The sequence below is a fragment of the Pollicipes pollicipes genome, unplaced genomic scaffold, assembly GCF_011947565.3.
Source record: "Pollicipes pollicipes isolate AB1234 unplaced genomic scaffold, Ppol_2.1 Scaffold_5724;HRSCAF=6776_pilon_pilon_pilon, whole genome shotgun sequence".
NCBI lineage: Eukaryota > Metazoa > Arthropoda > Thecostraca > Pollicipedomorpha > Pollicipedidae > Pollicipes > Pollicipes pollicipes.
The window spans coordinates 27,912,787-27,928,372 of NW_023596746.1; the positions used below are offsets into that span (position 1 = coordinate 27,912,787).

General features: G+C 56.0%; 1 protein-coding gene across 1 annotated transcript in view; it reads right to left on the minus strand.

Annotated features, from left to right (window-relative positions):
- Positions 1 to 15,586, minus strand: part of LOC119102901 (uncharacterized) — a 150,188-nt gene that overhangs the window by 18,338 nt on the left and 116,264 nt on the right. The window contains exon 9 of the mRNA XM_037226350.1: positions 9,669 to 9,763. Coding sequence (XP_037082245.1) covers positions 9,669 to 9,763 — 95 coding nt within the window. The remainder of the gene's footprint in view (positions 1 to 9,668; positions 9,764 to 15,586) is intronic.

Below are 15,586 nucleotides of genomic sequence, written 5' to 3' on the forward strand. Positions count from 1 at the left end.
ATGTGGCAAGGCCACATACATCATTAGACGTGGCGGTGTAAGGCGGATGGCCGGCCACCGACAGCTGCCAGCGTCTGACGACCACAACACGCCAGGCGGCTACAACGTGCAGCTACCACACCGTCGGCGAAAGGTGAGACAAGTGACGGCTGCTGAAGGCTGCGTGTGTGAAGTGGGTTCTGTCACGACAGGCTAGTGGAGTGCCCCAACAGGTAGTCTGAGCGCAACCTCGCCGCGCCGGCACGAAAGGCGAATGGTGCAGCCTGAAGAACACCGCAAACCGCCGCGGGCACACTGCAGAGCCAGCGCCAGGCTGCTCTTGACCGGAGCCCGCGCTATCGTGACGAGCTACGCATCATCCTAACGCGGCCGCCACCCACCAGCACGCCGCGCGCACATTGTGTATGCATTGCCTCGGGGCTGCGATCCGCCTCACCGACTGACCCATCGGACCCCTCCCCATCCACTCCTTCCCCTCCCCACCCTCGCGCGTCGCGCGGGAATTGATGACGGTCAAACAGACGTGCCGCGCCTTGGGCCCGTTAACTGGTGTCCGTCTCAAGAGGAGGACCGCGGCCTTACCGGCCCTGCTCGTAAAGTCCCCGGTGTGCGGTGCCGCTCCGCGACTTCAGTCTCCTACTGACTTCCGAGGTCTCCTAAGCTGCGGCAGGTCGGTCCTACCAATGAGTCGCGCATGACACCGGGGCCCACAGAGACCGACCCGTTGTGTCGGTGCCGGTGCTGAGGCCGGCGGCGGCTCTCCGTCGAACAGGCAGTCTCCCACCACACTGCGTCCGTCAGCGAGAGTCGCCATGGAGACGCCCTGAGATACCCGGAGACGCCCCGCCCGTTCGGAGACCGCCATCACCTACGCCGTCAGCGACGAGGCCACTCCGTCGCCACGGAGACGCCTCGCCAGCGCCGTCGAGTGCGCCGTCTCCGGGGAGATAGCAAACCAGGGGCCGAGCGCTGCGCGGGGCGCAATACAGCAGCGGACCCACCACACAGTCGGGCGGCGGCGGCGGGAGCGGGAGGTGAGCACCTCGGCCAACGGTGACCCCGCGGGAGCAGGCTCACTGGCACACTGTGACGCAGACAGCCTCGAGGCGACCTCGGGCCGGCATGAGCGTCACACAGCACCTGTCCTGGCGGAAACACACGGACGCGCACGCTTCACACGTGCCGGACGGCAACATCTGACAAACACGAACACTAATCGGCACCACCCTTCCCGTGTCGATCACAAAGCTTCACCGGACAGACCATCTGGCCACTCTTTCTTCGTGGTGAAAGCGGCGCAGCAACCCAGTCGCAGTCACGTGACTGAAAGCCGCTAGTTCGAATCCTCAACGGTTGCCGACGCGAAAGCCGCATCTTAACGCAGTGTACGCTATAACCGCAGAAAACTGTGATCATGTAAAACAAAATTTTACGTGTTGTTCAGCGCATTTGGGAGGAACATTATTCATATATATAGGACGGCAGTAATGGCCATATTGCTCGGAGAAAAAACGGGAGAATGGAGACATAGATAGGCTGATATTTTGGTGAAAACATTAGCAGAAGTGGATATATATATATATATATATAATATATATAATATACATATATATATATATATATATATATATATATATATATATATATGTGTGTGTGTGTGTGTGTGTATATACAAAACATAATGATTCACTTCTGCTATTGTTTCGATAAAAGCATGCTGCCGAAATATCAAGCCATCTATATCTCCAATTTCCCGGTTTTTCTCCGAGGAATAAGGCCAAAATTACTGCCTTATCCATGCAAACATAAATTTGTTCAGGGCCGGCGTGGGAAAATCGTCATACAGGTGAGTGTGAGTACCAATTTGACAAATGTTCCGAAACACTACCCACGCCCTTTCGTAGCTGCCAAGGACTAGACGCAAATGCGAAGCAAGTAATGATAAATGTTGCGTTTTGGTAAACATATCGGCGTTATGACAACTGATGTGTTTTGTTCGCAAAAAAACGCAGCCCTCTGGACTACACCTCCAGGAAGCATTTTTACACACCCAATGGGTTCCAACTCAGCTATAATTTTGACTAACCGAAACCTAAACATCATTTGATGCTACTTCCACATCGCCGTCGCGTCGCTGCTCTCCAGCGCCATCACCTTCCCGGGGGCAGTCCAGCATCGGCTGGGCCCTGCGCCGACTCGGCAGCGGGGCCCGGCCATCCGCGTCCGGTGCACAACGGGCCCGGGCCGCCTGATGGAGCGCGGCGGGCACCATCCACCACCCACCCGTCGCCAGCCGAGCAGTTGCGTCGGCAGCACAGCCGCACCCAAACATCTAGCCATCGGGCCTTGCCGAACAAACATTTGAAGCCTTAGCCGCGCTCCGCGATGACAGGATTGCCCGGGGGACGAATCGCCGGCCGGCCAGCACTCTGTTATCCGGGAAAGCGGCCGAAAGATTTCGCTCACTTCACGGAGCAATGTTCCAAATCTGACGTGACGGATGGCAGACGGCGAGGCACGGTAACGAGGCTGTTTTTATCGAGTTCTTTCTTCGTTACGTCGCATGCCGACCATCGGTGATAAACCGAATAACTTCGGAAGATGTATTGGCAAGCGTCACTTGCAGCGACCGTGCAGCATTCGCGAAGACACGATGTCGTGAAAATAAATACGCACGCCGTTGTCCGACGACATCATTGTAAGCCCAGCAACAAAGGTATGGGAATTCCATACCTCGGAAGCTGTTCTCACAAGCCGCTTAACCATATCCATAAAAACCGCCTACGCCGATATCTCGACGCCGGAAAAGTTCTTAAAATCAGCTCATCGAAGCCTTGAACCACGCCGCCTACCAAGCCCGTGCGTCTGACCGCCCACATTCCCGCTCAGACCGCCGACAGGAATGCGGCGATAAATGGGATTACACGACGCGTTGGAGACGTAACCGGCCGGAGCAGACCAGCGCGGGTGGCGCCGCTGCACCGACGGCGCTCGGCGGCGATGACTGGCGCGCCGCCGTCGGGCCGGCCGTCGACACTGGTACGGCGGCGGCACCTGACGCGCGCCGGGCGGTCCTGAATGTCCCGCGGAAAGGCCAGCTCCGTCCGACGGTGCAGCGCCGGGTGCCAGCACGGCACAGTAGTACGGCACTCCAGTGGAGCACGCCGCTTCGGCATGCCAGTCCAGCGACCGACTCTTACACCCCATAGGCCACCAGAGCTGCAACACCCCACTCCCACACCCAGCATAGCGGCCTGGCGGACTGGTCCAGCGCCCTAGTGCGTCTCCCCGCGCTGTTTAAGTCTGTCACCACACTAATTCTGCCACCCCGTCCGGTATATCAGGGGCGATGGCGTCGCCGGCAGCGGCCCAGTCCAGCGTGACGCGACGCCAACGTTCCGGCATCCTCTTGTGCAACGTGCCATCTGGCCTGCCGCTGCCATGTGTTGACGGCGACCATCAATACCAAGCGGGCCACCTTTGATGTCAACCGACGTTCGCGCTGAAATCAGGTGCAAGCGACAAACAACAATGCGTCTGTAAGCGACGTGGTGCACGTGACGTGCAACATGTATCCAATTGCTTGGCGTTGCGCCATCCGCCATTGAAGCACTCCAACCAAGACATCCAGCTGCGAAGTTCATGAACACCGCAGTCTCTCAAGTCGATGGAGGCGACGGCCGGCAGATAGCCGCCGACAGGCCCCGCTCCCAGACCCTGCGGACACACACGCGCCAGCGAGAACGCAGCGCGGCGCGGGTCCGTCGCCGCCCACGCGGCCGGCGCGGGAGCTAGCGGCCAGCGGCCAGCGGCGACCCTTCCGGCGCGACCCGGGTCGGCGGCCGGCCATGTCGACACGGTCGGCCGCTCGTAAAGCCGCGCCCGCGCGTCTTGCGACATCGGCAGCATCGCGAGCCGTCCCGGCCGCCGGCGGCAGCGGCGGCGGTGGGTGAGGGGCTGAGGGGTGAGGGGTGAGCTCGGGGCACGGCTGACCGACCGACCGAGACCGCGCCGCCGTCGCCGCCGGCCGTCTGGCGACCGGTGAGGGGAGCGCGGGGGCTGCCGGGCACGACTGAGCAGCGCGCGTAGGAGGAGGCGTCTCCCACCCCGCAGCGAGGACGAAGAGCCCGGAGGAGGCAGGGGCGGCTGCCCGCTGAGAACGCCACACGACGCGGGACACGTTCGAGCGCCCGTCGGACAGCGGCGGTCCGGTGCTGATCATCTCAGTCACAACGGAGCCCTCAGTTCTGGCCTAGTGACATAGTACGCGCGCTGAATAATGCATTACACCATTACCGGCACTAGCGGTACTAAGCCGCGCCATGACCGTGGGCAGGAACCGCCCGGGGCTGTTGGCCTGTTCGTCGACTTGATGGATTGGCCGCTGCGGCCTGAGTGGCTATTAAAAGCGCCAGCGTGCGCTCAGAACAGCCCAATAGTATACGGACGGACTGGAGACGCCGTGCACTCTCCGTCGGCCCGTACACAGCACATCCTTCTGCATTTGGGATGGTATGCGATGTCATTCAGTGGACAAACACGCAACAGTGAAGTGAAGTGAAGGTGCTGACGTGTGTTGGTGCTTGGAGAAAGCCTCCCGCGAGCTTATTGGAAGCGTATTTGAAGTCTAAAAGGGGGCACCACGGACCGGTCTGTTATGCATGTGATAGAATGTCAGCACCAAGCCAGACACACATACATTACCGCGGTGCCGAAAATCGGGCAGCATTTAGTCAGGACGTTTGCCAAGCATAACAGGTTGCCGTAATGATTGTGAGTACACAAATCAAAGGCATGATTGAAGATGTCCTTGGAACCATTCGATGGTAATTTCATTTACAATCCAGCGCGTAGACCGGCTTTACATCTCGTTCAACGCACCTGCTCTTTCAAGCGTACTGAATGGCCAGCAGAGCATACCAACTGTTTTCAGCCAGGTCAATGAACTTCTTTGGCGGAGAGGTTCAGGTAAGTGGCTCGACACCGGCGCCAATCCACGGCTCACGCCATGCGGGTTCACAGCACGAACTTCGAGGCTTTCCCAATACGCAGCATTGGGCGTATGTTCAACGCGCGTAGGAATGACCCCCGCATAGCGGCGCGACGTTCTCAGCAAATGCAAATTAGCCTACGAACACAGATGCATACATACAAATCAGAAGCTTGACGGATTATCGGAGGAAAGCTTAACAGACTATGGCGAAGATGGCCTTGACTGCGTTAGACGTCCATACATAGCCTGGCTTACACACCCGCTGTGTTGCACAACACCAGCTGGCGCGAGGACAGCCACTGTATCGCAGCACGGCAGAAGCGAAGCTTGCCTAATTGTCACGGATGGTATATTTACGGACCATGTTCGCCATATATCGATAGGACAATTGCCTGATGACGATATTTCAGGTGAAGGGCGGCTATGACAACCTCTCTTCCGACCTGACCATGACAACAGGCGGGGGAAAATACTAATTTTGCACATGCCAACGTAACTGTAGTTCTTCACAAACGCCACCGCCAAAGGAACATCTGTGACGTACCAGAGAGTGGAAAAAACGTGCAGAAAGCATAACATCTCCGTGCACATGCTCATGCCTTGCACACCGGCGCCTCAGCCACTCGTGCACGGCGTCTGCCCTCCACACCCGCTCGGGGTGTCTGCTGCGGGAGAGCCGGTCCGGTGCCGGCGTCCGTCTTCATCCCACGTGCACGCCCGAGCGGACGCGACGATCTCCCAGTGCAGCCGCACCCGGCCGTGAGCCGGGCATACATAGCCGGACGATGACATCAGGGCGCCGGCCGGTCACGCCAGCTCTCGCGGCCCGGTCGCCGCCGCCGCCGCCGCCGTCACCACGCGCCCGGACTGACACGGCTGCCGAGGCTCGCTGGTCGTCACGACCGGCGTCGGCGTCCAGGTCAGGTGATCCGCACAGGTACCAGCCTTCACACCAGCTCGCCAGAGATCTCAGGCGTGCACCAGCCCTCACGCTAGCCGCCCGGGAGCTCAGGCATGGACAAAGGTTCAGGCATGGGCCCTTATCATCATGAGCCCTTGTATTGGTCGCCAAGGATCACGAACGTGGATCGCCGCCCTGCTCGCCGCCACAAACCACGGACATGAGATCCGCCATCGTGTTCCGTTAAGGGATTCTCAGGATGTTAGCCCGCCACGGATCACCGACGTGACACCAGTCCACCTGCCAACCGCTCGAGGTAACCCCTTTGGCGTCCGTCTCCACCTCAGCGACCAGCGAGCGGTCCTCCACCAGTCAGCCATCGGTCAGCCATCGGTCAGCCATCGCAACAGTCAGCCGTAGATCAGCCATCGAAGCGGCCTGCCACCGGTCACCCATCGGAACGGTCCGCCATCGGTCAGCCGTCGGTCAGCCATCGGAGTGGCCAGCCATCAGTCATCCATCGGAGCGGTCAGCCATCGGTCAGCCACATCGCGTCCGACCCGTGGCGCTCGGGCACCATCGTTTTATAAATGCAAAGTTGGAAGAGGTCGACAAACGCACAGGCGGTCGACGCGCCAGCTCGGAAGGTGGCCGCAATGGTGGTGACGAACAGCGGACTGAGCGATAGAGTGATTCTGCGGAGGCACAACGCCTGACAGATAACGGCTCGGCTTATGTCTGCCGCGACCATTGCGGTCGCTGCCGGCATAAGAGGAAAAGGACAGGCGACAAGCAGCTCAAAACGTCGTCCGAAGGGAAAAAGGACCACGTCAATGACGTTTGCAGCAAAGCCTTTTCTTTCCACAGTGGGGCAGCGCATGCTAAGAGATTTGCATGGTGTCCCTTCTCATTCCAAGGTAAAGGAAGGCACATCACAGCAAGTTTTTCATGGGGCGATTTGACCAAATGCAAACGAGTGATAACTTCATAGATGACAGCTTGATTGCTCACAAAGGGAACAAATAGTGAGCACTATCACATAAGCCCATCTCGAGAGCGACAAAAACAATTCGCATATTTAACCAAGCGCACGTCATTCCAAGCAGAATGGTTAGTGCAGATCTGTCGTCGCAAACATCTATCAGTGCGTGTATTCTTTCCACATGCAGCAAACGCGTGCAACTTGAAATATACATGTTTCATGCCAGAAAATATGCCATGCTATAACGTAACGCACATTACTGTATGCGGCGGCAAGGAAGTCGTATAGCACCGTAAGCTGATTAGTATTACCATTTAAACAATGGCTCACCCAAACTCGCATTTAACGACAACGCACGACCATAATCCAGCGTTATTCGCATTCCGGCAAATGCGCACCTAAGCTGTTTGGTTTTGACCCTTGCATCAAAGATGACCCACAGAAGAAAATATGTTATGAGACAATTATCAGCAATCCTGAACAGCGCACAACGTAGCACACGAGACAAACACAGGAATAACCGCAACGAGATAAGAGAGAAGAACGAAGAGGAATGACAGCAAGTCAGACCCCGTTGTAGTGTTCCACAAATATAATTCCGCCCTCTTCATCCCATAACCGAGATAGAGACCATTCGAAATCAATTGGTCAAAGCTACGGGCAGATACCATATCTTCCTCTGATTGCCGTGACGCCCTTTTCGCCCGGAATTTGCTCTACGCAAACTAAAAAAGTCGGCAAAGCTTTAGCTTTCACATCGGACCTACGGAAGAGGCCACATTATGGGTGTATTTCGGAACAAGGTAGCACCTCAGGTCATGCTTTTGAAGAGGTATAACTGAACACGAGAGACAAAACATCCCATCGTTCGTTGTTCGGCAGTCTCTGGAGTTAAAACAACGCTATTTGAAACCACAATCTTCGTGTCGGGGTAAAAGGAGACAGTCTAAGATTACAAACATTCCCAAAATGGCAAAGGAAATACCACGGACGCATACAGTATGAAATGAAAAGTTTTCACTGGCGCAATATCTGTATTCGGAGCTTGCGACAGCGCTCAAACAAGTGATGCGAGCGGGCCCAGCGGCAGCCCGATGGTGCCGCGTCTCGGCAGCAACGCTGCACCTACACATCTCCATCGAGGGCAGCAGCCCGATCGGCCGCGGGGAGGGGGGGGGGGGGAGGGCCGGTCCCGGCGGAGCCACCACTGCCGCCCGTGCTGTCCCCAGCTCGGCCGAGCCGCCTCGATGTCCTGCCAGTGGTGCCGGCCGACCACCGCTCGCCGCGCGGCGCACTGAACGAGCCCGCGACCCTGGGTCATCTGGGTCAGGCGGCGTGTGCGTCCACGCCGCGCAGCACGCGCCGCCGCCGGGGGCCGCCGGCTAATCACCGGTTCAGCCGAGGTTCGGGGGTGACCGCGTCCAATGCGCGTTTTCGTGACTTTTACATTCCAATTTCGTGATGCACGCCGCGTCACGATCCGGTGGCTTGCGGCGGCGGCGGCGCGACCACCGTAATACGCCCGCCAACTTAGGAACAAACACGCCCCGCGCTCGCGCGTCAGCCGTGAACTTTGCGACGGCCGTCTGGTTGCGAGCCGGAGGTGACGAACGCCTGCCGCGCTCGCGGCCGCTGATCGCCGCGGCCAAATCCTCGCCAAGGCGAACCACGACTCATCCCCGGTGATCCTTGGCAGCGAGCGAGCCCGGAGCCCGGAGCGAGCTCCGGACTTGCGGTTCCGCTCGCAACGCGGCGGCGGCCCCAAGCGACGGCGGCCTGTCGACGAGCGACACCCCGCCGCGACCGCATCCCTGTCCGGCATGACCGTCGGACTCGACGGACACCACGGCGACCTCACGTTCCAGCAGAACAAACGAGACACAGACTCTGTCCGGACTTCAGCCGGCTGTTTCGCCGGCTGTTCGACTGTGAGAACCGGGGGCTCTGGCCGATCTCGGTGTGAGAGCACCAGGCTGTCCCACTGTGAGAACCGGGGGCTCGGGCCGATCTCGGTGTGAGAGCCGGCCGGTTCGTCCGCCCGAAAGCGGCAGGGAGGCAGGACACACCGGCGCGGTCACACCAGAAATGCCGCTCGCCAGGCCCCGGCACCGGCAGGGACGACCAGCGCTCAAGGCTATTCAAGACAGGCGCGCCGCTGTCAAATGCGCCGCCACATTAGACTGGGCTGTGCCGCGCGGTGCAGCTGACGTTAGCCGACTCTACGGCAAACCGGCGACACGGCGCAGCTTCACAAGACGTCTAAGGTCTCCAAGCGATTGAAGACACCAAGGCTGCACCCCAAATCGGCGTATCTTAAAGCAAAACAGTCCGCTTTAATCTGGTGTGCAGTTTCGCATTCCGAGAAGGAATGTCAACTGCCATGCACTGTCAAAGTCTGCACTGGCTACTCTTGTCCACGGAGCGCCTTTCTGCAGCCTTGAGCTCACCGTAAACGCGGTGTGATAACAACGCATCCGATTCAGCAGAGGTTGTCGGTGCTGCGGAACTAGTAAGAAGACAAGACCACGTCCGAGAGCTTCCATACGCACTGATGAACCTATTGATACCTGGCCACCGGTCAGGCCTGGTGTAGACCTCCTAGGGTCCTCCTGGGTTCCCAGACGTGGCCAACATCCACATGTCAGGTCGCGGAATCCTCAGCCCAAACATGGACTCGCGGCCGCGGCGCCGACTCCGCAGCCGTGCGCCGCGGACTCACCAGCTGGCGGACGTGGGCGCGCTGGGACTCGGCGGCGGCGAGCAGCTGGGCCGACAGCGCCGCCTGGCGCAACTGCAGCTGGCCGTGCAGCTGGCTGAAGTGGTCGTGGATGGTATCCAGCAGGCACGCGGGGTCAAGCGTGTCCGCCGCCGGCGCCGCACGCAGGCTCTGCAACGGCGAAGGGCGGGTCGCGTCAGGGCAGGGTCCCGATCAGAGGTCCCCAACACCGACGACGAGGCGGCAACGATACAGGGACGCGAGCGTGCTTGCTGCGAGGGGCTATTTGGTGCCCTCTTCCGTCCCGGCGCCTAGCCCATCGCGGCTCAGCAGTCGGCATGTAAGCGCCTCGCACGATGCTTCATAGCTCAGGTCTTGATGAGCGAAGCGTCAGCGGCGAGCCATCAAATGAGGAGGTGGCAAACGTGGCCGGAGGATGGCTTTTGCCACCAAGGGCCGCATTTCAGAGTCTCGAAGGACCTGTTCCGGCCGAACCGTAACATTCCCCGACGACGGCGGCCCGGTGCTTCGCAGCAGGGAACTCGCCGGGCCCGGATTCCCGGCCGAACAAACAGCGGCTGCGGCCAATTCCAGCACGCCTGTTGTGCGGCAATGCAGTCGCCGGGGGCGTGCGCGCGTGCCGTGTCCAGACCCGATTACAAAGCGGCGGCGCCGCCCCGTCACCCGACCAAGTGATTCCGAATGCGATGCCACTGTGGATTACATGTGAAAATATGACGGTAAGCAGGCAGCAATGTCTGCAATCAGTTTAACTCGAGAGAATGCTGGGAGAGGCTATAGAAGGTCAAAAAATAAAGCGGGCACGCTGGCGCAGCGTGAAAATGTGGTCAAGGGATGCTTGAAAGGTCTTGCAAAACGTGTGCAGCGCAGCATCAACCGCCTAATATCACGGCTAGCACCATAATCGGTTGGTACGTGCATCACATCGCAAGGTCATTCATGACAGAATTCCCGCGGACTGGGGCTCACATGGTATGTATGGGAGCTGTTTTGCCCACAGTGGAACTGCCACTGGCCGCTTCCGGCAAAGGAAGCCATTAGACCGAACAGCATAGGTGGAGTTGCCGGTTCGTTGTCGAGCCACGACGAAGAAGTGTAGCTGGTTGAAAGCAGCCCAAGCATTTGGCGCTCCAAACAAAAAGCCTGACGTGTAGCAATCCCAACAGTCGCTACAGCCAAGAAAACCTCTCATGCCTCAACCCCAGCTGTAAAACGCATGTGATACATGAAGATGAGACAACGAACGAAAAAGACCGAAAAAGCGATGCCAAAGTCTAAGGATCGCCTGCTTCTCCGAACATTAGCCGAAGAGGTTATTTTGGGCCCGTTTTAAAAAAGCTGTATGACAGAACAGCGGTACATCTGTGATACATGAAGATGAGACGACGAAAGAAAAAAGACGAAAAGCGATTCCAAGTCTAAGGATAGCTGCTTCTCCGAACATAAGCCGAAGAAGATATTTTGAGCCCGTTTTAAAAAGCTGTACACAGAAAAAGCGGCCCACCTGAGACAGATCGGCTGTCAGCGGCCCGTGTGCAGTCGCAGGGTCGGGCCATAAATCACGCCCCCAACACCCCGACCACTGGAGCCACCGCTCGGCCCGGCCAGCCACGTGCAAGCCCCGGCCGAACGTCATCGGACCGGGCCGCCGGTGTGTCGCCGCAACCCGCTGCGGCTGCGATCATCACCCTGTCCCAGACTCCGCCGTGCCGGAAATGGCGGCCGGCGTCCCGCGCCCGGCCGAGGGCAGGTCTTAGGTCGAGGCAGGTCTGAAGGAGCGGGAGGGGCGTCGGCCAACACGGCCAACACGCCCCACCAATGCGCCAGGAACGCGAGGTCGCCCGACTGTGCGGCACTGCAACAACAGCGACGCACGGCGCGCCGACGACGACAAACTGGCGACACGGTTCGCGGAAGGCAGTCGACCACCGCCGGGACTTCGTTAGCCATCACAGGGCAAATTTCGCGGCGCGCCGGCGTCCAGGGTCCGGGAGGGCATCCCGTTGCGTTCATCGGCGTGTTGAAACGTGACCCGCAGGAAACAGCGTGTGACAATTTCGCCACTATTTCGACCCGGAGGGCCGGGGCGCGGCGCCACAGTCCGCAATCAAGTGGAGATTGGAGCCGACGGAATCAAACGCACCTGGCCACGCACGAGCTGCTTGTTAAATATCCCGGCAATAACAGCCATTGTGACACATCACCCGAGCTCGATTGACTGGGCGTAATGGGTGTCGGGAGGACATTATTTCACGGGTGGTTACTAACATACGTAGATTGCCAAGTTGGAGCAGCCGCGTTTTTAGATGCGCAGAGTGCGTTCAGATATATTAACACTTCAACAGAACAGAAACAACAGCTATTGGGCAATGATTCGATATCCATGACAATGCGGATGATATTAACAATCCACCGATCTGAAGCCAGGGGGCGTCCGCCTCCAGTGAGGAATGCTGCTATCACACCCATAACGGGCCTGCATTTTAATTTGTAAAAAATCGAGCCACTGACATCAGGCATTCAAGGTCAATGGAAGGCTCATCAGGCTTACCAAGTGTGGAAAAAAGCGGGAGATGGCGACGACGACCGGCGGACGGAGGAACAGCCGGCTAGGCAAAAACCGTTGTCCAACTGGCATCTATCCCGGCCTGAGACGCGACGCGGAGACAACGGTACTGGTAAGACAGTTGGTCGTTTGTTCATGGCAATACAAGCATGCACAGCTTACTGTGATGAATTGTCAATCCAGACACATTTCAAGAAATGCTGCCGCCCCAAATCAACCAAAGCCTTGATCTAGGAAACCGTCTCCTGCAAGAAAAATACAATAGTCTGCTCCACAGGTGGCTACCCCGACGGGGTGGCGAGGAAATGAGGACAACTGTTTTATAGGTGTTTCAGGCGTACAACTCTGTGGAGCTTTGACGACTTCACAGCAGCAAGAAGTTCTCTGAGGTCATGGCTTTTGGTACTATGAGTTCAGTTGATCTTTGTTGCCCTTTATATTACTGTCAGCATAAGCAGTCCGAACTCGTATTAAGCTGTAACAGTTTAAGAAAGACGTCGAGATGCGGTCACGCAATGTCGACAAAAGAAGCGGCTTGTTGAGCATTAGTTCTGTGCTATGTCCCGAAAAGACATGTACACGATATATATATATATATATATATATATATTATATCGTGTCCAATAATAAGTGGAAGTGAAGGTTAAGATGAACAGAAATCTGCCAGAAGAGGCCCAGTCTTTCGATGAGAAACGTGGACACGTAATGGTCAATCTGAGTGGCCTTTTTTCGTCAGCAGTCGCAAGCACAAGCAGGAATCGAGTTTTGTTGTATAGTGTAATGATGTGCGTTGACGTGCGACGTTCCTAACCTGATTGTGTGTGTGTAGTATATTGCAGCATTCTGGGTGCAAGTGAGAGGCATGGTGATGATTTAGTATGTTTAGTAGAGCCAAATGCTGCTTCTAAGCTAGAATGAGTCAGTTCTTAGGCTGACAGTATTCAATTTTTAGCATGCCTGGAAGTAACTAGTTAAGCAACGTCATCAAACAAATATTCGCTATATTGTCCTCACTAAAGTTTCAAGTGTGATGATCAGTGATCGTAAACACAACATGAAAAATCGCGCATTGGCTAACTGGTGCCTCCTTGATAAAGTCGTTTAGCAGTGTCTCGCGGTATAATGAAGGTTGATAACCCGTCAGAAGAAGAACTCAGAACACATAATGCCGGAGAACCCGAAGCGCAAGGCACGTCTCATCTATACCAAGTTTTTGGCCAATTTTGTCACGTGAATGGATTGAAGAAAGCCAAGGGGGTCCCAATTCGTGACGTTTTTCGAATGAATTACCACTGGAAGTTGAAAAATCTGGAGTAAGGCAGCGTCATCAGCCGGCATTTCTCCGCGGTCGTCCTGTGAAATCCCAATCGCGATGTCTGCCAGGATGACGACATCGCACCCATGAGAAGCGACGCCACCTACACGATCTGACCTCGGCAGGAGGAGCGACCGCAGCCGCCTCATGACATCACGCCCGTCATAAGACACCCGGCAGTGTGACGCCACGGCTGATGACGTCCACCCGTGACCGGCCGCCGTCACGTCCCGGCGTTCAGGGGAGCATCGCTTCGCGGTCAGATCGCCGTTCCACCGGCGGCCGGGCCAGGCATTTGGACGCGCGTCACGGTCGCCATTAGAGTTGCCACTTTTGAGCACGCAGGCCCGCGAAGCGTGCAGAAATAACCACGCAGACCGCAATACGACGGGCTTGAGGGCTTTTAGAACATAACTTTAACATAATTATTACAAAATTAATTATTTTATTGAATTGTGGCACTAAAGGCCAATCCTACGAGCAAATAACTTGGTAGTAGGGTGACATACAATGCGTGAAGTGGCTGATAAACCAGTGTAGTTTTACAACTAACCAATAGTAATGACAAAGCATCACGTGCTCTTCAGAGCTTAACCATATACGAATCATCAATGACTTTTGACTTCTACTACAAACATGCAGATACAGTGGCTGACGAAGGACAATCAGACGCAGCAGTCAGGCAGAACAACAAAACCCAAAGGGTAGGCAGTTCGTGAAAACAGCATGTCTGAGCTGGTAATAACATCTTAAAACAGGTGTATTCTAGGTAAACATATTGAGCTAAAGCTCAAATGAAAATCCTTATGCGTCTTGCTCTTGCAGCATCAAATGCGTTTGTCAAGCTCAGCGCCTTAATCGTTCCTATTAGGCATCACGACTGTCTTGGGCTCTGTCGTCTTGGGGTTTTACGACGCACTCAGTTGCTGAGGTTATATGGCACAGGTGCTAGGTACTAAATAGCCAACTGGGTCTTCAAATCCGCGTCACATCTTTATCTGATCGGACCATACCTTACAATAAGCCTTTTCAACCAGGCCTCCACATCGATAACTCAATTAAGAAATAAATAAATCAATCAACAAATCAAATCCAAAACTTGTTAAGCTCCTTCAATTCGCGAAATAGATGGCAGACATTCTGCACCCCGAGGTGCACGGCAAACCATTCCAGATTCTCGTACTTTTGACTTTCATGCGTCATTATCATGGATGTCGGTACAATTATACAGCATTTTCCCCCACATCTCTCCACACATTGTTAGTGGTTGGTTAGCTGTCAGGCATCGCTGCCTTGGTCACGTCTGGCAATTAGTATCGGTTTCACAACCACGTGCAAAAGAAAGTCACAAATATGAATCTCATCACGCGGATCATCCACCTTGGTGGCGACACGCAACTAGTGTCGGGTGTTTGAACTTGTTGAACAACTACAGCTGCTTGTTTGAAAAAGTGGCCAGCATTTCAGTGTGGAGGCCTTTAATCGATCTTATACCAAAGCCGAGCGGCTCCTAACGGCTGTAATCTCAAGAGACGGCACTCACCCCACAGTCATACTCCACAGGGGAACCGGTCGATTGCTTACCTAGGTACGCACCCAGGTATTGCGTCAGGGGACATTGGTGATCCATACCTGTTCTATCCACACAGCGAAGTGAACATTGGTGTCTTGGGCAGACACTGGCTCACGTCATAGCACATATTTCTAGTATGGATGAAAAAATTGGTCCGGATGCATGTGTAGCTCCGTGCGCATGTCCCAGATTGCCTGTACTCATAGCATATCTGCCTGGTGTGAATAAACCCCGTGTTTGGAACATGATAAGCTACTTCTCTGCTCGCTCCTACTGCATTTTTAATGAAGATGCGCTAATGCATTATGAATCAGTTTGTGCGTGTAACTAGATAAAATATTTCAATTGAAAAACGAAACAGAATCTAAAGAAATGGAAGGCGAAACTGGAATGTGACTCGCCGGCTTAGGCCGACCAGTCCATAAACAATCCCCACGGGCGGAACAATCATTTTTGGGGCGACAGGGGGCGGGTTTTCGGAACATCACAAGTGGCAGCTCTAGCCGGCATTCGTGCAGC